Below are 24,311 nucleotides of genomic sequence, written 5' to 3' on the forward strand. Positions count from 1 at the left end.
TGGAACAGGCTGTCCAGGGAGGTGGCATCACCGTCCCTGGAGGTGTTTAAGGAAAGGGTCGATGTAGTACTTAAGGATATGGTTTAGTGGGCAATATTGATGGTGGGTGGACAGCTGGACTAAATCTTGGAGGTCTTTTCCAACCTTAATGATTCTAAGATTCATTTCAGATTAAATTGTTTCAACTATCTTCCACCAAGCCTTGGTTGTCTCCTGGTTGCCACTGTTGTAGTTGTTTTGCCTTTCAGCACTGTTTGCCTGGTGGTCGCTCATTCATGGTAGCAATGAATATTTTCCATGCACTCTCAGGCAAGGAGCAGAATATATCAGCTCTCATGCATCTCTCTTGAAACTTGTTTACTCTCTTGGAAGTATGTTCACTCAAGTTTGTCTAAACAAACTGCCAATTCTGAGTTTACCAGTGTTTCTCAGTGCTACTCCAGCCATTCTGCTATCAGCACTTCATCTCAGTAGTGGAAACCTACTGGGTTAAAAGCAGTTTCAGAATTTTTTTTTCCAAACTCATATGTGACTACCAAGCAACTGTGTACACAGAGACAGCATGATCTGCTGTTTCACCTTCTGCTTTCCTTTTCACCCATGTGAGAATTTGTGTGTGAGGAGCCTCTGCTCTGCACCCCTAACATACCTGAACACTGCAATGGATATATTGGGTTTGTGGTGGCAGAACACGGTCCTTGGCCCTCACTGTTTCTTGAAATAAGGATTGCTTTATATATATGTATGTTTATACATATATACATAGATAATACAAGGCAGTGTTGGTATCACCCTCCAACAATGAAGCAGAAAATTGAAACTTTTATGGAAAGTTTTCTGGTTACTGCTCTTACATTTTGCTCACATTCTAGGAGGAAAGGAAGAAAAATAAGCTTGTAATGTTTAATGACGTGGATAATGCAAGGTTAGATCAGAACAGTATATAATTTATACTTTTTGGAACCTTACTATTGTGTGTGTGTGTGTGTGTTATCAGCAGAATCAGTTAATCAGTCTTTGCATCAGTCAAATTTCTGAATGTGCAAGTTCAAGGCCCATCATCAGAATTTTTCTTAACTGTGCCACCTTTGAATGCCGATTTCAAAGGTAGCGGATTGCCAGGATTAGACAGAAACATACAGGCAATACTCAGTGAACACATGCTTGAAGTCATGATAGTGTTTTTACTATCTTTTGGATTTCATTGTGTGAAAGCTCTAAGTAATCTTTCACATCTAAGGCTATGATAAGACTAGAATAGCACTTGCTTTAAAATATCAGAGTTTGTCCACTTAGACATCTTGTGTGAATTATGCTCTCCTACTTAAAAAAGGAAGCACTTCAATAACTTTGGAGTATGCAATCATCTCTTCACAGATGAAGTGTCAGTGTGCAATGTAGCACCTGAATTCTAATCTGTTTTGCATTTCACCTGAGGTACTGCATAGTTTAGTTCTCTTTCATTGAGACTGCAAATACAGTACCAAAAGCAGAAGTTGTATGAGAGCTGTGGCCACTCCTGGCTGAAATAACCACATTCATCTTCTCCACACCTAGCATGACTTCTGAACTGGTAACACTGTTAAACAAGCAAGCTGATTAATTAATGGGAGGTTAATAGGATCACAGAATGGCTGAACCTGGCAGGGCCCTCTGCGTCCATTTGGCCAGCCTCTGCTCCAGCAGGGCCACCCAGAGTAGGGTGCCCAGGGCCATGTCCAGGCGGCTGCTGGAGATCCCCAAGGAGGAGACCCCCAGCCTCTGGGCAGCCTGTGCCACTTCTCTGTCACCCACACAGCACAGAAGTGCTTCTGGTATTCAGAGGGATCCTCCTGTTTCTCAGCATTTGCCCAGTGCCTCTTGTCCTGGCCCTAGGTACCACATAGAAGTGCTTGGCTCCATCCTCTTTGCATCTTCCTTCAGGTATTTGCAGACATTGATGAGATCTCTCCTGAGCTTCCTCTCCTCCAGGCTGAACAGTCTCAGCTCTCTTAGCCATCTCTCATAAGAGAGATGCTTCAGTTCCCTGATAATTTCTGTGGCCCTATTCTGGACTGATCACAGTCCAGCAATAGCAAAAGACATTTTATCTTTCCTTGCAACTCTTGTAATCATTGCATCTAGGCCTCTCCAGAAGTAACGAGATCTGTATATCCACTGTATGTCTAGAAAATTTCTTTGGGACTTTCTGGTGGTGAGGGCCTGCAGTTATGAATTGAATGAATTTACATTCATCTAAATAATGTTTGTTTTAATAGGAAATGTCCCTGTAAAAGCGAGGTCTTGGAAACTGCTCTAAATGTTTCAACTATTTCATCTCTCTCAGAAGCCTGCCCCAAAGTTAGACCCCCTTTGTCATTCTTGGTTCTCTTCAACTGTTTCTTAAGCTTTTGGATTTATATATTAGCAAAAGACTTATTAAATATGCTAAGCTGCAATATGGCCAGATATACCTTAATCTCCGTATCTTACTTAATTTTCTGCAGCACCAGGACAAAGACTTGACAGAATCTTTTGGAAACAATTGTGCACCAGATAAAGCTTTCTTCCCTAATGCAGGGGGTGACATGGTTGCTGGAGAGATTGTATGGTTCTCTGGTCTGTGTTCCAAATGGCAGAAATTATCCTTTATTTTATGTTTTTATGTAGTATGCACACACAAAGTTATATAGAATCATAGAGTGGCTTGGGTCGGAATATATTTTAGTTTTAATGTTCCACTGTGAAGTTAGGTTTGTAAAATGTAAGCATCTAAATGTGAATTATTTATCTATTGCTTATCTGGCATTTGGAGAGAATTTCAATGACTATTTTTGACATCACTTTTAGGATGTGGTGAATTTTGATCATGCAGTCAACCATGACTACAAGGGAGTAACTACCATGACTACTTTCTCTTTGTGAAAACCTCAAGCTAAGAGAACACCATTCCTAAATAACTTTAAACTAGTTAGATGTGAGTGTAGCAAATAATTCTGTAGAACCATAGTGAATCATTGTATTACAGACTTACAGTTCTTTTATTCCCCTCTCCAAAGATACCACTTCAATTTTTCCAAATTGTTCAGCTCAAGGTCAAGAACCACTTGCTTTACAGAGAGGACACCGCTTCTGAAGGTTTCCTCAGAGGAAAATGGGTGAGTTACTTTCATTTTACTCAAAATACATTTTTCCTAAGCTCTCTTCTATTTAATTGTGCATGGTTCTTTCTTATATTCTGACATCAAACCTAATGGGAAATAAAGTGGATGTCAGCAGTTGTGAGCAGAGAATTACTCTGAAGTAGTTTGAGTGGAAAGAAGGGGCTATAAACGAGATGGGGAATGATGTAAGGTCGCAGGTCAGGTTGATTAGAAAGATCTTGGGATAAGCAACTGCAGGTTGCTCTCATTTTCTTCATATTGTGTTGCATTAGGTGCATTGCAAGACACAGTAGAGCTATAAAATGGATTCTTATTCTTGTGGATTACACATCAAATTCAGAGGCGTGTCTGTCTGGTGCTTCAAAATACTAGTTCTTCCAGGTGCACCTAAACATCACAAGGCTTTTGCTTCTCTGTCTACCCAGTTGTGCCATCAAGAGGAGCTCAGTCTGTACTGAATAAATATCTTTCTATGATTTTTTTTCCATTACAATCTATTACAAAGAAGCTAAGCATATGTAAGGTCAGTTGCATCTCATATCTGAAATAAACTACTGTTTTATTTTCTCTTTACTGAAAATATGTGACAGGTTGCCATGGATGGCTCTTCATAACCCAGATTTTACTACAGATGATGACTCGTGGGACAACAGCTCTGCTGAATTTGAACAGAGATTTCATCTGGGAAGTGAAATGATCAGTTTGTCTAGATCTGCTTCTTCTGAGAAATATGAAATCTTGGACAACCTTCATGTCAAGTTCAATTTATCAAAGATGAGGTCTGAATTCAAACATGATTTTATTTACTTTTTAAAGTTTCAGCAATTTCAAAGTATAGATGGCTAGAAAATGATATATTTTCTGCAAATGAATAAAATAACGCTCCATATTTAGGGTGTATTTTACCATTGATAGCTTATAAATAAATCCTGATGAAACTGATTACAGCCTCTACCCAATGATCAATAGCTATTTGCTCTTAGAAGTATTAATCTAGACACCTATTTTAAATCTGAATTTAAACAATGTTTCTATTGCTTTCAACATTTTAAAAGCCTCTTGGCTTTTTCACAGTTTTGTTTTTCAGTTTTCGGTTTCCTTGAAGAAATATTTATCTTTAATTGAAATGTATATCTCTCTTTATATAGAAAGATATATACACAATCTTCTACTTACCTAACAATGTTTCTGGAATCATCATAGTAGCTTTTCATGAATATGCAATGCAAAATATAACCAAGAACTTTCTGTTTTTAAGTACATTAATATATTTCACTCTTTATCTTAAAGTAGTATTTTACCTCATTTAGGCAGGGATGAAGTTGAAATATTTTAATGTACAGAAAAATATCAATATAATAAGAGCTTAAATTCAAATGTTCTCAGGATATTTTCACCTGAATAATAGCTAGCAAAGCCTTTAGTCTCAGGTACAAACTCTCTCTGCCACTTCTAGATTTTCAACATTTCTTCTTGTTCTGGTTTGAATTGCTAATAACTGCAGTTTGCACGGAGCCCGAGCACTTCATGCTCTTATCTACACATTGATCCATGGAGATTTTTCTGACAAGAAGTCTATGACTCTTTTCCCAGTACGTGTGTTGTCTTAGCTCATCATTTCTCAATTGTTTTCCTTCTTTCATTGTGCAAATGGTATTGTGTGGAGTGCCATGCTCCTGTACGCTGCTGAACAAATGGAGCAGGAGAATTTCAATGGCTGCAATTAGTGCAACATGAGCAGATGTGAAGAAGTTTGGCAGACATCTTTCTTCATGGTCTCTGTAGCTTTCCCTGGTATTTGATGGAACAAAAGCATTGAGCGGGAGAGTAGAATAAATTGTTTCCAGTATAGTATACGTTTATGGGGGTAGTGTATTTATCTGGCAGAACTTCCTGTGAAATGTTTTCATTGCTGTAGCGCTGGTTGTACATCCGGGGCCAGCTCCTCAGATGTTGCAAATCAGAGATAATAAATGGAGCTAAACTGCCTGACGTGCAGATCAGACTAAAATTCATTTGGTTTAAAACAAGGAGTGAAGTCCTTCATAGATTTATATTTTATGCATTTTCAACTAAAGTCAGGTAGGATCGTGCTGGTGGCATATATCAGTGGAGAGTTTGGCAGAGTTTGTACTTGCATCACTGTGCCAGATTAGCGCAGCAGAAAGAGACAGATTGCAAAACACGGATGAGTCAAAGGCTCATCACTTCTCAAATATAAGATGTTAAAAGTGCTGCTTCCTTAATACAAAATGCCATGAAAACAAACAGAAGGGAGGAAAAGAGGCTTCTAAATTCTATGTTTAATAAAATAACCACTTCCAAAAGCTTTTTTTATCACATCTTGTCAATTCCTTGAGATGAGTTTCTGTTATTCACAGACAAGTGGTTATGAATTTATAAGTTTTAATTAATGCTTCTTGTTTTCTCCTTTATGTTAAAAATGAGTTATTGATGTTTCTTTTTTCAATAGTAATTTGAATTATTATTATTTGAAATGATAATTTGGAAGTGCTAACAGAAAATGTCGAACACGTTAAAATGAAACCAATGTGGACTGGGCTTTAGTAATTCATAACATAACGAGCTCTCAAAAATACTGAAACAACTGTGATGTGAAGATAGAGAGAGTAGACAGATAGGATAGATGATACATGACTAAGATGGCAATGTTTTCCATAAATCATACAGTAATGAAAGAAGTTATCAGCCGTGGGGTGCTGATAATGGCTTTTGTTGTCATTCCTCTTTTTTAAAACTTTATTATCTTCTCTTCCACCTCAACTTGTTTTCCAGTAGAGAAAGGCTATCTGGTTCTTCTGGAAGCTACCTCACTGACTTTTTATCATCCTCCACCTTCTATAGATGTTTATCCCACTGCAAATTTTGCATATAATTGCTACCACTTGCATCTCCTAGGGTGTTGCAGTTTGACTGTGGCATCATATTTTCATCAGCTACTGTATTTTTTTCTGCCTTTTTTTGGAGAAGTCTAGTGAGGAAGGGATGTTGTTTTTTTCTCAGTGAATTTGATTTAGGGACTTACTTCCACTGTGATTAAAAGTTATTTCTGACTGTCTTCAGATTACTTCACTTTAATATTTTGTTCTAAAGCATCTGTCAATTGAGTTATTTATTGCACTGCTTCTTTCTCAACTAATTATCCCAGTAACGTGAAATATTTTTCTTCTTGCTTGTCATCAGGCTTAAATCAAACCTTGCATTTGTCATTCTCTCAGAAAAGCAATGTTTGAATGTTTACTTTTGGAAAAAATGGGGTAAGAACATCAATGTCTTCAATTAGTAAAGAGGTGTGATAAGACCAAATAAGCAAAAAGAGTTCTGTAACTTAGGACATCTGTGCAACATTTTGATGGGCAACAAGAAAACAATTAAAGAATTGCCTTTTATGGTAAGGTTTAAAAAAAACACAGTGATTAAAAAATGATTAATCTTAAGATTTCTCACTTGAAAACATAAAGTTTCAACATTTCAGTTTAGAATTGTTCTTGTTTAGGCCACTCAACAGTAAGTTCTGACATTTCAGAAGATGTGATGGCATTCTATCTCCAGAACTGGCCATTTCCTGGCACATATGTACTATGGAAAAAAAATATCTAGATTTGCTAGGACATTCGTCTAGAGTTGCTCACAAAGTATACTTGATTTGAAGAAACAATATTTAGGACCAGGAAATCCTTAAAGCCTGTTCTTGTCTTCAAGTGAATGTCAGGATGCCTACTACAAGACTGGTTTAAGCAATTTATTCATGAAAGTACCCCTCTATGCAGCAGTTTGTCCTTTCCACTCACTCATGCCATCTTCCTGTGTTCTACCTTCCTGCAAAGGGCTGTGCTCTTTTGAAGCCCAAGAAGAGGTCAAAGAGTGGCAAAGAATCTGTTGGGAGCCACCAGCAGGGAGATTGCTCCAAGTCTTAACACTAGCTCATTCTGCAGCCTTCGTTCAGCTTTTCTAAGGGGTATAACCTCCCTCTCATTCAATGAGAGAAGGCTGGCAGCAAAGTGAGGGTGGAGAGTCCTTCTAGTCACCAAAGCTTCCCATGCCCTTATGTAGTGTGATATTGTCCGTGCTCTGACAAAGTATGTTATTATTCTTAAGTTCTCAACATCTGAAATGGTAGAACTATTAAAAATATGGAAAAGATTTGTTTTAAAATAACTGTGTACTAAATACGTGTTTCTTACATTTCAGACGCTGTCTAAAATTCCTGAAAATTTCAGTCCTTTTTATCTTTGTAGTAGTCTGTTCTGTAAGTATTGAATTTGCTACCTTTTCCTCCTTCTCCTATTACTTTTCTTACAATTAGTTGAAAATGATATTTGGTTTTAGGTGATAAAATAATGTCTCATGGATGGGAACAAGATGGTAAAAACTAGAAATAGTGTTCTGGTCCTTATGCCTTATCAGACAACTGCTCAGTGCACTGCCCTCTACCCTGGACAGTGTGGCAGGCAATTAAGTTTGAGGAGAGAGCTGAAATTTGTGTGTCATCAATCTAGCATTCTGGATGGCTCTTCAGATTCTGCTTAAATCCTGGGAAGTATTGCTATGTTTTCCCCCTTGGCAAAGTGTTGTCTCCTCATGTACAGCCTTTTGAGCAGCAATTCTCTTGTGGAAGATACTAAAATGTAAATGTTTTTTGAGGCACTCTGCTTCCTGTGTGGCTGAAAATGGGCAGTTGGGAGCAGTTCCCACTAGTGAGTATTTACAGTAACTGAGAGTAGGCAGGTCTTCCGCAAAACTGAGGACTGAAAGGAAACTCTAGAAAAAAGACAGGTGAAGAGCTGTGATTTCGAGGAAGATGATAGACCCAGGGTGTCTTTGAAAAATCTTTCTTTCTGTTTTGTTGCATTCTTCATTCTCTTTCACTACTCTATCATACTTTTTTCTTCCTTTGTTGACCTTTTCTTTCTCTGAGAATTATTCTGTCCTTCGCTTCTTTTGCTGAAGACTCTAGGCAAGCTTTTTGTTTTCCTGTCCTGTCTTTCACAGTCCTCTTTCCTCTCCTACCCACTAGAGCTGCTCTTGCTCTTCATTTTACCTCTCTAACCATATAAGTTCATCTTCATTTTTGGCTCTTAAATTCACCTATCCATGGTGTCTGTAGAAACACTGGGATAAAATATATTGAAAATGTGACTTTGGTAGTAAGTTCACTGAAAGAAAATTACTTGTCCTTGACATGTACCTGGGCTGCTTTTCAGCTTTGGGGGAAACTCACCTAAAATACTGAAAGCAGTCTTAAGATTTAATGTATTGTTTGAAAGTCTTTAAGTTTCTGATATAAGCTTAAGATATTTTTTTTCCCTAGATTTTGTTTGGCATTTACCCAGATCAACGTGTGTCCTGGCAGATGTTGGCTGTCTCGCCTCTGGAAAGCTTCTGTATCCTTCCTTCACCGAAGAAAACTTAAGCTTTGTTAATGAAATGGTTGAATTACTGTTTTCTTTCTTATTCCCAGAGTGGATTTAGTCTCCTCAGAGCATGGGCTGCCCTTAGATTTGTTCTTTGATGCAAATTACAGTTGTGCACCACATCCAAGCCTGCTGTGATGAATAGCGCCTCTCTGAGGTGCTTTGTGGTTCCCATACAGTTCTTATGTTGAGTTTCTGGATGAAACCTAAAGTTTAAAATCCCGGTGGGATCAGCTTCTAGAAAATAGCCATGACTGTGACCAGTACATTCCCATGGCTGCAGCAACTACTCCCTGGGCTAGTGGCATTCTATCATCTGTAACATGTTTTAAGGATCATGATGCATGATTCATTGCAGGTGAATGCAAACCTGTGTTTGAAAAGTCTTTGAGGGATGAGCATGATGAACATTCAGTTAGTAAGCAATCAAAAACTTTTGCTAATAAACTACTTTTCTTGTTTCCAATATATCTCTAATTTTATCAGTTTGTTCTGCAATTTCTTTTACCAGTATTGGAAGATGATTCAGCTATGAATATATTTTATGAGCATCTAGGGAGCATCATCTTTTGAAAAGGTGCAGTAAGAGTTAATTCTTGAAAGATTCATTTTTTTCTATTTAATTAGACAGGTCCATAGCTTTAAGTAGGCAGAGTCCATTTTAAACAGATTTGTTACATTCTCAATATTGCAAATAATGGCACAACATTACACACTATTAGCAGGGTAGATGAGGAAGAAAAGGTTGGTGCTTGGGGGCAATTTATAGTGAGAAGCAGAGATTGCTTTTTGGAAGAGAGCAAGAGAACATTAGTAGGACAAATGAAACCTCAACAGTCAGCTCCCATTGCACCAGGGCTCAGTCTGCTGAATCAGGGTGTATTGGCATCAAGTCTTTGAGTTCAAGTTTTAGTCAACTATCATAGCATAACTTGAGAACTGGATCTCTTTCCACAGATTTTACATTGGAACCACAGTTACTGCACTGTGAGCATTGATTCTGCAACTGGTTATTCTTCTTTTCTTGTTTCAGGGAGTGCTGTTTGGACTGGGACAATGAGTACAATCAAGTGTTTATTTCATATTTTACATGTAATGTCAAGATGCTTTAGCCAAATAGCTGTCAGACAGAATATGGCATTGTCTTACTTTATCTGACAAATCTGGAGGTGAAGCTTCTTTGTGCCGTATGTGTTGAATGCTAGACATTCTGTCCTTGCGTTCTTACTCACTGAGCTGGGAGTAAGCAATCCAGAAAAGTCCTGTTTTGTTTTCAAGGTGACAGAATAATTCAAGCAGAAGGGTCAGTGAGAGAAATTTGTTTCTAAACGAGATTTGGAAAAGGTGTTAACAATTCTGAATGTCATCTCATCACTGCTACTAATCTTTGGTCATGCGGACATAAGCTCATGTGTTTGTTACATGGTGAAAAACCTTTTGGCTAGACTTGGATAATGCTAACCATTTAGTCAGTGTCGAAGATGTAATTTATGCTGGCTGAAGATTGCAGTATTCTCAGTGGACATTAAGAGGTAGTCTGAATGTCTACAAGAATTTCATGGTAGGCAGACAGGTGTTAGTTCTTGTCACCTGTAGAAGTTGTGTATGAGACTGCTTTGGGTGGAAGTGTCTCAGCTCTTTTAGTGATACTAAATTATGCTAATGAATGCTCGTTTCTCCTTGCTCATGTCTCAAAAGCAGTTGAAATGTGTTGAATAGGTACTAAGTATCATTTACTTGTTTTATTTTTTTTTAAAAATCCTTCGTCTCATTTCTATGCTTTTCCAGAAAAGCTCATGTACTTTGAATTGTGTATTGAGTATATACACTCTTATGAATACATCTGCATACACTAGAAAAATCTGAAAAATAATAAACTAAAGGTGGAAATTTAAATAATTAAAAAATCAAATGGAGTCACTAGACTTCATCATTCTGGTGTTACTTAGATATTTGTGGTTTTTTTTTCTGTCATGCACACAAGGTGTCAGACTTGTTTGGAGCTGTGACTTTCTGTCTCTGGCTGCTGCTTCTAATATAGTGTGTCTTTAGCACTTTTCCAATATAGTGTGTCTTTAGCACTTTTCCACTGTCTCTAGCTCCTGTTTAATGTCTCCATACCTTTGTTTATTGCTTGTATTTACTTTAGTTGATTTTGCCCCACTAACTTCTGTGTACTTTTTAGTATCTCACGTGTATCTCCCTTTACTTTATCTATCCCCATGGATTCTAAGCAGATAGTAGTGCTGAACTTGGTGGCTGTAGTTTCTGAAAATTGAAGCTTTTCTCCTGTGATTAGTAGAAGCTTTCTGAGTATGTAAGATGTTTTTTAACTCTAATTTGCCTATTGGAGCAAGACCCAAATTAAGTGGATTTAGTATGATTTTTTTCAAAGTAGTGGTAATATTGTTCCTTTTTGACAAGACTTAGGATTCATTTGCTTTTAAATTCAAACAATTGACTCTTTAATACCTGACAGAAATAAGTTCATAATAAGGCGAACTTAAAGGATGCTTTTCTGTAGGAAGCAACATTCATTGCCGTTGTTAGTGTAAATCTATGAAGCATTTTCAGACATTTTGCTGAAAGGCCCTATGTTAAATGGAAACATCAATAATTAAAGGGATGATATGCTTTTGGAAAGTGGGTTATAAAAATAGAAGAAGAGATATGGAATCTGAAACATTACAGCATTTCCTATGTTCTGCCAGGTACCTATTCTAAGACATGAACATATTTATTTTCTGTAAGTCCTTACAGAACTTTCAAACTTTCAAGTAACCACAGTCAATTAACTGGTTAATCACAGAAAGAATGATAATTATACATTGTACTTATTCATTAAACACAGAAATTTTCAGTCTTGAAGAAAGTTCTGAAATACTTGATGGATCCTGTTTGTTCCTTCATTTCTAAAAATTTCTGCTGTGACCTAAGCAAAATTTTAATTGTTTCTTAAACTACAGGGAACAGGCAGCTGGAACAGAAATCTGTGGTAACCTTTAGAATCGAACTAGGCTTTATGAAATTCAGAAATAATGGTGATTTGTGGACACTATTGAGGAATTACACAATCAAACTGTACATTCATTCATTATCATTTGAAGAAGTGTCTGTCTCCCTAGTAGAGTACCTTCTTTTCTTTCCTTGCCCCGATACATTTTTTGCTATTTCTATTTTTCAGTGATAGAAATACTGTATTTTTAAAAGAAAAGGTAAATCTTCTTCTAGTACAGTCCTGGTTCAATGGGTCTCACATCATCTCTGTCCCTGACAGGTGTTTCAGCAAGTCTTGTTTGCTTCCCTCTCAAGAGCCTCAGCACTTACGCCAGTTACTGCCATACACGTGGGAACGTTAGGGCAGTCTGGATGCAATTTTGTTTTTCTTTTTCAGATTGCTTGTCAGAATGCACTTCTTGTGGACCAGAAACCTAATAATAACTAGGGAGTGGATTTTTATTTTTTTCTGTGTCTGGTCAAGCGTTCTACAATTTTAAAATATATTTTAAATCCTTTCAGTCCTGATCTGATTGCTTCCTTTATATGTTTGGTATCTCCTCATTTTAATTCTTTGGAGTGAGGTCTGACATTTTGCAAGTTATTTATATTTGCACAGCACCTGCTGTAAAGAGTTCCTTACTCACTTGCTCTCTGAGTACTATCACCACAAAACAGAACTTAGGGAAAATACATCATCTAATGTCATGACTGAACAGGTCTTTGGCCACTCTAAAAAGCCAGAGTCAAATTGACTAACTAGTGGCCATTTTCACTGTTTTATCTCTCTCCTTGGTAGCTCTGAGAGATTTCATCATGCCGTAGCCAAGCTTAAAATATCTGAATCAGAAAGCAGAAAATATATCTTAGCAGTAATAAAATATTGAAATGTACATAATAGGCTAGATTTCTTATTTTAGTTGGATTCAGTGGAACTATTCAGAAAAAAAAAAACATGTATGGAAGTTGATAGGAGAGACATTAGACAGAGAAAACAAAATATGCTGACCTTATTATCAAATTCCTTGCTGAGGTAGAATGAGTTTGAATGATGTGTGCAAATGTGTTAATCATAGAGCAAGAAAAGGTCACTAGAAAAACTTGTAATCATGCCATGACCATTAGTGACACTGAAAATCACCTTTTCTGCTCCCTGAGACAGATATTTATAGAAAGAAAGACTATGAGGAAAAGAATGCACTTGGGGTGTTGAAAGCTTTTCAGCTTCCAAGAACTTAAAAAATGGGTTCTTCTCCCAGGCAGTATAAAGCAACTAACTGAATGAAAAACAAAACAAACAAAAAAACCCACAACCAAAACACCACCACCAACAAAACAAACAAACAAACTCCTCAGATTACTTTGATTATTTTTCCTCTTCTAATTTATACTATATTGTTGCTTTAGTCCTCTACTGTCAGACAATCGTCAGTCATTTTTTGCTTGAAGAAGACATTTAAAAATTGTTGCTGGAAATGAACTAAGCATTTTGGTTTGCAGGCAGTATTCAAGCTTCTAAGAAGATGGATGAAGACCAGACCATGTTCATTGGCAGGCAAAAAAGCAGAATATCAAGGCATATTTGAGAAAACTAATGAAACTTCTGAAACTGATAGAGCATAGAGAGAAAGGATGGAACCAAAGTAGAGAAAAATGGAACCAAACTCTCCAAAAAGGGAAAAGAGGAGGAGGAATTACAGTGAATTCTTCAAATAGGGAAACCAAGAGTTATAGAAGAGCATGAATTTCCACTTTGTATAATTTGAAGAGATGATCAAAAGACAAAATTGCAGAGAGATGAAAGAATTAACCCTAGTTAAGAACAATATATAAGAATCGATTCTAAAGCCTAAGAAACCAGCATGAGCAACCTGGTCATAAATCAGGATCATTAGTATATATGCACATTGGAAGCTCAGTAAAAGAAAATCGTTACATGTAATAATCTCAGGATACATTTTACAGGAGGCAGAGTACGTGATACAACTAGCTGTTAAGGAAAGCATAAAGTTAGCGTGCAAATAGAGAGTCGCTGTCAATCATGGCTTTTCAGATGGTTCTGTACATAATGCATAAATGGCTGGATGGAGAGTAAAGCACGGATGAAGTACTTAGGGTGTGACTCATCCCAGCTACCTGAGTTAGTCATTCCAGGCTCTATTTATATAGTTCATAGAGAGTTGGTGTTTCTAATATGATGTTGCAAAATGAGACAATGAATTCCATCCCCCTTTTTTCAACGATTTAAAACAAATTATAGCAAGCAACTCAAAAACAGATGTCCTTGACACAGAAACAGAAACAGGTGGATGAATAACAATATAAATTGTTATAAATTAAACAATATAAGTTTAGCCACTGTATCCTGTTCCATCTTGTGGTTTGTGTAAGCTACAAAAAAGTAAAATGATATGAGGTCACTCTCATGTGTTCTGAAATACCTTCTAGGAGCAGAAAATACAGCTCATGGTTTAGTGCTGAGTGATGGACCTAGTCTGGTGCCAGATGTAATTACGTAGAGCCACTCTGTAGTGGTGCACAAAGCGTATGCAACTCCAAATCCCTTGACAGGATAATTCACAACAGTAATATAATTTCAAGAATGGAACTACATAAAAATGAGGCAGCTTAGCCAAAGTGAAGTAAAAATAACAGCTCCAGCTTTGAATCTTGTCAGGGAGATTTCTTGCTTTAAAGGCACATACTGAAATTTATGTTTCACAAATGTTCAGAAAAGAGAAAAAAGAAAACACATATCATAGTTAAATTGCAGAGTTAAAGAGAATATTGGAAATAAAAAGACAGTTTCTAAAAGTTGAAGTCATATATGAATGGTCAAAATGGGAAAGAGACCATGTCCTGGTAATTTAAGGGAAATATAAAGCCAAGGTAAGGTACAACAGAAGTGCGCTGAGGAGCAGACCGAGAAAACTTGCTGGTAAAAAACCCACCTTTTGGTTTATCTAGGTGTAGCTGAAGTTTTCTCCTGATTTAGCTTGAGTCTACCTTTCATAAAAGCTGCGATCTGCTGCTGAGTAACAACAGAATTATGACAGTTGCTAAATAGAGTTTGGAGAAAGATAACTGTTGGAACTTCAGCAGACTAGAGAATGATGTTCAGTTCCACCTGAACTCAAAGGAGAATGTTTTTATGCTAGGAATCTTTCTGATGGTTTTATAAATGTTCTGAAGAGAATGGAAAAATGTTCTTAAGTATGCCCCTATTTACAGGAAAATAAGATAAGAATCACTCTTCTTGAAAATAAGGTTTCATTTTTCCCCCTTTAATTTTAAACATCCTGTCTAATAGCTTCTGAATGTGACATCTGAGTAATTATAAGATTTATTTTAAAAGTGTTTCTTAAAAGGAAGCCTCCTTAACTATATGCACCTGAAACTTTTTGAGACATAAATTATTGGCTGCATTTCTGATAAAAAGCAGACTGTCAAAAAGTGTCCCAAATCATTGGGTTAATAACTTTAGGTCAGCAGGCTTATAGAAGGTATAATTAATGTCTCAAATTAGAGATATACATATAGTTCCAGTGGAGAGTAATATTATGTATTAGGACACCAAAAAACTATGATGTCATGTCACAAGTGGAGTTGGTCTCTTGATTCATTACTTCTGGAGTTATTTTTTTTTTATGGTTTCCTGTGAAATTTCTTTAAGCAAATAGATGCTTGTGTTTGTTCATGTATGTTCATTCTTAATGAACAATGTGTGAATGATGATGGTGATGGCTTGCCAAGCTAAACAGGGAGACATTTATATTATTTTGCAAAGTACTGGCTCCTCACCTGCCACTAGATGATAGAGTCACAGAATGATTTGGTTTGGAACAGAAATTCTACCCAGTCTCATCTCCCTGCCATGGGCAGGGCTGCCCCCCACCAGCTCAGCTGCCCAGGACCCCATCCAACCTGGCCCTGGGCGCCTCCAGGGATGGGGCACCACAACTTCTCTGAGCAGCTGTGCCAGCACCTCGCTGCCTTCTGAATGAAGAATGTCCTCCTAACATTTAATCTAAATCTCCCCTCTTTTAGTTTAAAGCCATTCCCCTTGTCCTATCACTAAGCTTTCCTTTTTCCCCAAGCCCACAGGGATGATTCTTTCTCAACCATGCCAAAAGTGGACTCCTAGCAATACTGTGTTTAAACAGCCCTAGATGTTCTGAGACTAGCTGAGCCAAGCTTCTAATATGTTTGTCTCTCATGGTTGGCTGATTTCTTAATTATATTATTCTAGGAATGTAGTTTGACCACATCTCATGCTAGATGCTCAAAAGAAAAAGAAAAGATAGAAAAAGAGCTGAAGGGAAAGAGACAATTAGCATTCTCAGAGGAGCTTGATTATGTATTTTAGATGTTAGAAAACTTATGAATTAAATTTTGACCAGAAACCCAAATTCTACACCACAAATGGAGAATTGATTCTGATTTAATTTTCCACGTGGTTACAGCTTGCACAGTGTTTCCCCCAGTATAATTTCAGGTATGCTTAAATGGCCCAGTTAATGATGCACACTTTCTTCTATACAAGCACTTAAAGAGCCCTACTTGTCAGGCTCTCTGAGAGACAGATCTCAAGATTTGCAAGGAAAGGACAGAAGGATTTGTTGTGATTCTTTAAGTTCTTTTTTCTTAGGAAACCAGGCCAAAACTGTGCTACTTGGTGAAGAGGTAAACATCTGTTTTCTTCCTTTCATAGTTCCTTATGTATTTTAGGACTTTAGGTGAGCAATATGTTTTCAATATAAATTGACTCATCATCTTTTTTTTTTTTTAAATTTAATTGGAATATTTTAAACTCACTTTTACTGGAAATTTACACCTTAACAAGTTTATTGACAGCTATGAATTTGACTGATTTTCATGAGTCTTCTCTGTTGAAGTTAGACATAGGAGGCCCATTTGCAGCAGATGTAGCTGATGAACAAATGCAAGAATACATTTTAGTACAAGTCAGCCAGACTGAAGAAACTGGATCAAGGAGGAGACGCCAACAGCAGGTGATAGGCTTTGTATTCTCTTTCACTTTTTCTGAGTTGTGTTAAATCTTTTGTGTTTCATCACTGTGTTTGAGTTGGTTGTGCTTTTCCCTGTGGTAAAATTGGTGTCAACATCAGCATTAGAAAAATAATTAGAACAGCGAAGTTACATATTGCTCTGTCATTGTAAGATTTCCTCTAGCTTTCAATACTTATCAAAAATTTGTAAAACATATGTCCCTTTAAAGTTTACACATTAAAAATTGGCAACATTTCAAGAATTGTTTTAGAAAGAAGAAACAAGTGTAAAGTTTCACACTCACTGGAATATATTTTCACATTTTGTTGAAATTATTTTCTCACACACACTGTCACCTGTATTGTCTTTAATTCTCTTCAGGCTTTGACATTGTTTATAACAATGTCCTGCTGCTCCCTTCTTGAGAACTCAGTGAAGGAGGATCTTTTATGATGTGTCATTGTGTATCACTGAACAGTGGAGAACAGCTTCATCATTTAATAAATAGCGTTAGCATATAAACAGTGGCCTCTCATTCCATATGAGGTGAATGTCCTGTCTCTATCAGTGACAGTTTAGCCTGTAATGTCAACAGTATTCCCACATACAGCCAATCTCACAGTCTACATCAAAAGATTAGTCTCACTACCTCAGTGTGCTGAACAAAACTGCAATGGCAGTTACTCTCTCAAATATCCCAGACCCGTGATGTGGAGGAGTTTAACCCTTGCTGTTGGCCATGATCCCCAAGGATCCTCCACACTGCTGCAGAATATCACTTCCAGCTGGCACTTCAGGGATGGTCCTGGCATGATAAGATTAAGATAATCAGAATAACCTCCTATGCTTGCACACTTCTCAGGCATTCATCTATGTCAGATGTTCCAAGTTGGCTATGGTTTTTTTTTTTTTTTTTTCCCCCAATTTTTAGCACATAGGGTCTGGATGGACTCAGAATTCAGGCTTCAATTAACTGAATTCAAGTTGATTTACCTTTCTTGTTTTAAAGAGGAGATGATCTATGTATCTACACTTAAGGACCATATTTGAGTAAACTTGTCACATATCAGGCTATTATTTCATTGGGTAAATTTTCAGAAAAATGATTATTTTATTTTATTTTATTTTATTTTATTTTATTTTTCTTTTTAAATTCCTAGAGGATCAGAAAAGGAGAGGAATTCTGTTTGCTGAACTCTAGCATGTGCTCTTCATGGTGCCTTGGGAATGGATTTTATTAATGGGCCTCTCATCACATGTATCTCATGCCTGTTAGTTTTATTTCCAGGCGGACTTTGGAAGTGAACCATAGTGTCTCCTCTGGGAGTCAGTCTCCCTGTGCTGTAGATGACAGGTCACTCCAGGGACTGCTGCCTGTGGGAGGACTCAGGACACTTCACCAGCTTTGGCTGCTTTCTCTTATGTAGTACTGTAGCTCTCTTAGCAAGTCTTCCTTAAACATACTGAGGGAAGAAAGAGCATGGTAACATCATGCTGTAAAAGCACTACTGTGGTAATCTTTAATTCCTTTGCCGCCATTCCAAGATGTTTGCCTTTAAAAAAAAATACCCTGGGCCACAGGGGCACCACACAGAGCCTGGAGGACACTGGGAAAGAGTGCTTTGCAGTTTGTATGGCAGGTCAAAGAGAGCTATGCAAATGCCAGGTTCTCTGTATATATCTGTCTGGAGGTTTGGGATTGCTCCCTGAAATTCATGCCATTTGCAATGTAGAAATACCCACCATAGCCAGGTGTTGTCTCTCCAAGCTGAGACACTTAGGTGAGGAGCTTAGCTGCCCTGGATGCTTCCTGTATCTGGAGAACATCCTGGAGTGTCTCAGGCTTCACTGAATGAGAGGATGAATTTGCCCCAGACTGAGGGCTGCTAATATACCTAAGGAAGTGTTATGAATATAGCCTGGTGCATGTGTTCTCCATAATTAGTTCTACAAACTGTAAAGGAGATAGAATGAACAGGTATAAAACCTCAGAATAGAGACTTACCACTTTAACTGATGTTAATAATATTACCATATCTGACTCTTTTGCAGGTGGTATACAACTGGTCTTTACCCTTAAGTTCAAGAAGAAATCAGCAAATCATCACAACCAGAACTTTTCAGATACCAAACAGGTTGGCTAAGAGACTGGGATATGAACCATTGAAGTAGTAGTTTACACAGACTTGATGGTAAAATAATAAGATAGCATTTTAGAAATTGTCACTCCCTGTTTCAAAAGGGCAGGGAAATGTGAACCCCCTTTACTTTTTAAGTGAATTTCCAAAGTTGGGTTATTTTCCAAACAAAGATATTTAGAGGGATAGAGTGAAAAGTCTCTCACAATTGTAAAATAAATAAATAAATAAACCCACATAGATATATTTATAGATATTCATTATGAAATGAATATTCATTTTCACTCAAGAAGAAAACAGAGCTTCTCTTCTTTTTCCCAGAGGCACCATCTTCTTAAACATTCAAGCTTTCCTGCAGCAACCTGGAAGTGTTCCTCTCTCCATGAAACATCAATACCTTCATGCAAATATAGAGGCACAAGTAACAATTGCATCCATCATCTTAGTAGGCGTCTATGTGCTGATCATACTGGAAGTAAGTCATGTTTTTGTGTAGTAATTTTATTTTTGCCCTTCACTACAAATGGAACATGAGGAAGAGTTTTGTTCTTGGCATTTAGCATACTTCTAAAATCTGTATCTGAATCCGTGCTGTATCTTTATTGTTGTTAATGAAATAAATAAGATAAGCGTGAGGAAATCGTTCTGAATTATAACCAATTTTGGCAAGCTATACAAACAATGTAGTGGTTCTTGCATATTCTTCTGTTAGTGTCTCTTAATGTTTTAATACTTTTTAAAGGATTATAATTTGGCTGCGAGAGTAAAAATGATTTTGGTTCGTAAAAAGTGTGGAAAATCCTTGGTTAAAAACCAATTAAAAACAGGTTAAGAAAAAAGCTTTGGTTATTCCTTTTTCTGAGGAACCTCAAACAATAATTTGGTGTACTTTTAAAAGGTTAAACTGAGCACACTTTTTAGTATGAGTGACATTTAGAAATGCTTTTACTGTACCACTTAAAGAGGAACTAGAATCTGAATTAACACGAGGAAGTCAAAGAATGCAGGAACTTTAAACATTTATTGAAACTTCATTTGAAAGTCTTGAGCTACCAAACTCAAAGAAAATGCTTTAAATCAGCACTGAGGATGAAAAATATGTCAGAAATAACTCAAGCTCTGACAGATATCTTTGAACTGAAAACACCTACTTTCTGATTATCTTGAAATAAAGTACAGGTGCAGGAGCCTACATTTTCCCTCCCCCCTTTTTTTAGTTCATGTGAGTGTTAACAATCTCCATGAATTCTCAAGTTGAATCACACCAGATTTCCACTTGTATGAAACACAAATCATGTCTATAAGGCATTTAGTAATGTCTAGCATGCTTACCATATCTTTTCTGTAACTTAAACTTTTCATCCTGTTACCTGTTGAAATGATAAGATGGTTGAACAGCTTCTTATCAAATGTTAATGGCACATGCAACGTGACAGACATTTTAGACATTTAGATTCGGTCATTCGGGAATAGTGATTTATTTCTATGCATTTTATACATGAAAAAAAAGATTTAATATTTAGAAAGGGACTTGGGCTAGATATTGATACAAATATATGAAAGCATGCAATGCAACATCAAAACAATTGTAATGCTTTTTAATGCAGCTTTTACTTTTGAGTAAGGTATGTAATTCTATAGCAATTGCAAAATATTGTTTTTTAAATGTATGTAGTATCTGAGGTTACATGTTTTCATTGTAGAAAACCACTTTGGAACAATTCATGGGTCAAAGGAAACGAAGGTTTGAAACTGAAGAGCAAAGTCAAAAAAAACATTAATTTTCTTGTTGTTTATAAGAAAAAGCTCTAAAACCACTAGTTTTTTTATTGTTTCCACAAAATGATCAAGGAAAAATTTCTGTTCTTGGCAGAAAAATTATTTCGTCACTTTCAAAGACAGAAATAGATCTTTACCTGTAAATTTTGAATTAAAGATGTGGGAATTTGCCTATTGAATCATGGTTTTAGCTTTCTCCAGAGTAGCTGTAGAAATGACAAATGCTAGAACTAGAGTAAATTTTAAACTCTAAATATATAAGCTAGCAAATATCTGATATAGAAATACAACTTCACTGTTTTTCAGTTCCCCCATGGATCTCTTCCAAGAGATGGATGTTAATATTTTTAGTATATGTAACACTGGCTTACCTCATATTTGCTATTTATAACTTTAGTGCCTGAAGTTGTGCTTTCTCAACATATTGCACTCTATTCCATTAGCTGTTATCACTTTTAGAGAAATCAATTGGTGTTGCTGCAGGAGTGATCTCTCATGGATTTTCATTTTCTGTGTTGTTGCTCTCCTTCTTTTGTCTGTCTTCATTGCAATTTCCTGTGTTTTATTAATTGTTATTGCCAGTATAGGTTCAACTTCAGGCAGCGTGTACACCCAAGTGCATTTTAGAACTATATTTTCACATATTTTCTTATATCTGTGAAGAAATAGTTGACATTTTATCTGTCACAATGCACAAGAGCTATCTGAAGGTGTGCGTCTAGCTTCTTTTGCACAGCACTTTTCCCAATACAGGAAATCACATCACATTCCTGAATTCAACAGTCCACATTCTTCCACATTCCTGAACTCCACAGTCCTCATCTTTTTTGTTAGTCACCAGGGAATGTACAGCAGAACAGGCTGCAAGAGCTTTTGCCTCCCACAGATACAGATGATGGGAAGAACTCTGATGAAGGAACATGTTATGATTGAAAGACGAACTTCATTTGCTGTAAACTGTCATTTTCTCCAATCTTACACCAGTTCAAAGACACAGGAAAATTTTGCTCTGAAGCAGTTGTTTTCATCTTTATTGGCACCAAATCTGTAGGACATACATCAAGTACCATTCCTTGTTCAGTAGAAAAGTCTCGATGTCTTCTAAAGAACGACTGATAGAATCATAGAATGGTTTAGGTTGGAAGAGATCTTAAATATCATTTAGTTTCAACCCCCTGCCATGGGCAGGGCTGCCCGCCACCAGCTCAACTGCCCAGGGCCCCATCCAACCTGGCCTTGAGCACCTTCAGGGATGGGGCACCATAGCTTCTCTGGGCAGCCTGTGCCACTACCTCAGTGCCCTCTGAGTAAAGAATTTCTTCCTAACTCTAACCTAAATCTACTCTCTTTTAGTTTAAAGCCATTAATTTCCCCTTTGTTCTATCACTATCAGACTGTAAAAAGTTGGTCCCCCCTTGTGGTAAGGGCCAAATAAGGTTTCTGCAGAGCCTTCTCCAGGCTGAACAAGCCCAACTCCCTCAATCTTTCTTCATAGGAAAAGTGCTCCAGGCTTCTGATTATCTCTGGGGCCCTCTTCTGGACCCACTCCAACAGTTCCACATCCTTTCGGTACTAAGTCTTGTTACGCTGTGGAGCCTGGTTTCTTCATGCATTTATTTTTAGTGTTGCTTCTTTTAAAGCATGTTATTTAAGCATAAAAATTTGAAACACATTTCTGGTTAAGAAGATTCTAATTTTGCCTCTCCAGTTTCTAATGGTTTTTTTTTGTATACTTACCAGAAATGTGAATATTTTTGTTCTTCACCATCCCACTCTACTCCTTGATGTTTGGGTATATTGCTTTTAACTCTGGTTATCTCTTACTTACATTTTCTTAGTAAGACATGTGTGTTCTCTTTTTTCTTTATTTTTCTTTTATTTTCCATATAATCATCCTTTTCTTCAGAAAGTGGACATTCATCCTCTTGAAATTGATTTTTCTTCATATATTGAACAGTCACATCATTGCATTTCAGTCTTCGCTGCCCTCCCCTTCTCCCAGAGGAGCAAGGAGAAAAATATATATTTCTTGTGGTATTTCTGAAATAATCTAATCCATACCATTTTATAGACTTGTAGAAAACAATGCAGTATTTCATTTTGTTCTTCGAAGCCTACACTGCACAGGACATTAAAGCTAGGGTACATTAAATTAAAAAACAACAACAACAAAACAGAATAAAAAAATAAAAAGGTGGTTCATGTTTACCTGCTTTGATCTCAGCTCTGACCCTTCAGGGTTCCTGAGGAAGAAATGGATTGTAAGTATCCTTTCACCCATGTCTATGGGGAGAGCTGGTGTAAAGTGCAGATGTCCAGAGTTTTATGTTGATGTTGCTGTACTAAATTAGTTCACAATGTATTTCAAGAAAGACTCTTTCTAGTTTTGATCCTCAAAACATATAGCCCTCTTTGATTGAGAATTTTTCAGAAAAAAAATTCTAACCAAAAATCTTAGAACATTTATTTTTTGCTTTCTTATCTGAAAAAATGCTTGAAGCAGAAAAGCGTATGCTCTCTATTGCCCTCTTTGATTAAAATTAATTTTCCACCACAGCCCTTTTATATTTGTATAAATTATTTCTTACACTCTATTTGCTCAAGCAGTCATGTAGAATCTTTTTTTCCAGTGGTACAGCATAACCAAGTAAAAGTGAGATGGTTAAAAATCTCATTTTTTCCTATGCAATGCAGTGAGATACCTTTGACTTCTCCCTTTTTGTGTGTGTTAGTGTGTGCAGGTAGTGAGATAATATACTGATTACCTTTTAAAGAAATCTATCTGCCTATTCTTATATTAAAATATTTGTTAATGTTATAACGTTATATTAGTATTTAGACAAAAAATCTTGAGTCGATAAAGCTCTTATTTGTTATTAGTAATTGCATATTTGTAGTTATGTTGGAACTGCATTAATTAGGAATATGTGCGGAGGAATCCATTTATTATTACAGCATAGAGATCACTAATTTGGATAAATTATTTATTGTGTACTCTTGTTCAGTGTTTTCCATTACTAGTATAGTTCATGTTGTGGGCTAAAATGGAGTGTTAGCTGTTTATGATATTTAAATTAATCAGAAAGTATGAAGGAAATGATCTTTAAAAAATATTTTAGTGACATTATTAAATAATGAAAAGTTACCACTATCATGGTATACGGAATGAAAGTGATACTTTCAGGAATTTGAAATTCTGTGAGAGCCTCCAATGAAATTATCTCAAGAACTATCATTCATATTCCCTTACGTAGCTAACCCTAAGGAAGATCTTGCTGGGATCTTCCGAACAGCATTTTAGTGACCTGACATCTTGAATGACGTTTACAGGTCTGTATTACCTTTTAAAATGCAAATATGTGAAAGTGCAAAATCTGCCCTTAAAAGGTCGAGCTTCTAATTTTTTGAAGCGTGGACTTATAATCACAATTTTATTAATTTATGGAAATGGAGAATATCAGTTTCTTTCTAAATTTCTTTTCTATTATTAACTAGTTTAAATTATGAATAAGCATCCCTTAAGCTCAATTACTTTAATACAAAATAGAGTGATTTTTAATAGCATCTAACCAGCAGAAATTATCTGCAGACAAAAAAATTACTACACAATTTAGTATTCAGTTTAGTACAACCATTTTTCCAGCATTGTGGGCTGGTTGAACCAATGTCAGAAATCACTTACACAAATGAAATAAGGTATTTTTTTAAATACTACTGTCCATGCTCACAGAGTCCTTTTTTAAAAAATATAATAATAATAATAATAATAATATACTTATTTCCAATAGGGTGACTATTTGAACATAGGA

General features: G+C 36.5%; 1 protein-coding gene across 1 annotated transcript in view; it reads left to right on the forward strand.

Annotated features, from left to right (window-relative positions):
* OCA2 (OCA2 melanosomal transmembrane protein) overlaps window positions 1-24,311 on the forward strand; it is a 216,538-nt gene that overhangs the window by 18,789 nt on the left and 173,438 nt on the right. Inside the window, exons 2-8 of the mRNA XM_085216868.1 lie at window positions 3,039-3,137; window positions 3,734-3,922; window positions 7,356-7,413; window positions 8,476-8,548; window positions 16,430-16,587; window positions 18,638-18,720; window positions 19,045-19,198. Coding sequence (XP_085072994.1) covers window positions 3,039-3,137; window positions 3,734-3,922; window positions 7,356-7,413; window positions 8,476-8,548; window positions 16,430-16,587; window positions 18,638-18,720; window positions 19,045-19,198 — 814 coding nt within the window. The remainder of the gene's footprint in view (window positions 1-3,038; window positions 3,138-3,733; window positions 3,923-7,355; window positions 7,414-8,475; window positions 8,549-16,429; window positions 16,588-18,637; window positions 18,721-19,044; window positions 19,199-24,311) is intronic.

This window comes from Meleagris gallopavo, chromosome 1 (genome assembly GCF_905368555.1).
Source record: "Meleagris gallopavo chromosome 1, MGAL_WU_HG_1.1, whole genome shotgun sequence".
Taxonomy (NCBI): domain Eukaryota; kingdom Metazoa; phylum Chordata; class Aves; order Galliformes; family Phasianidae; genus Meleagris; species Meleagris gallopavo.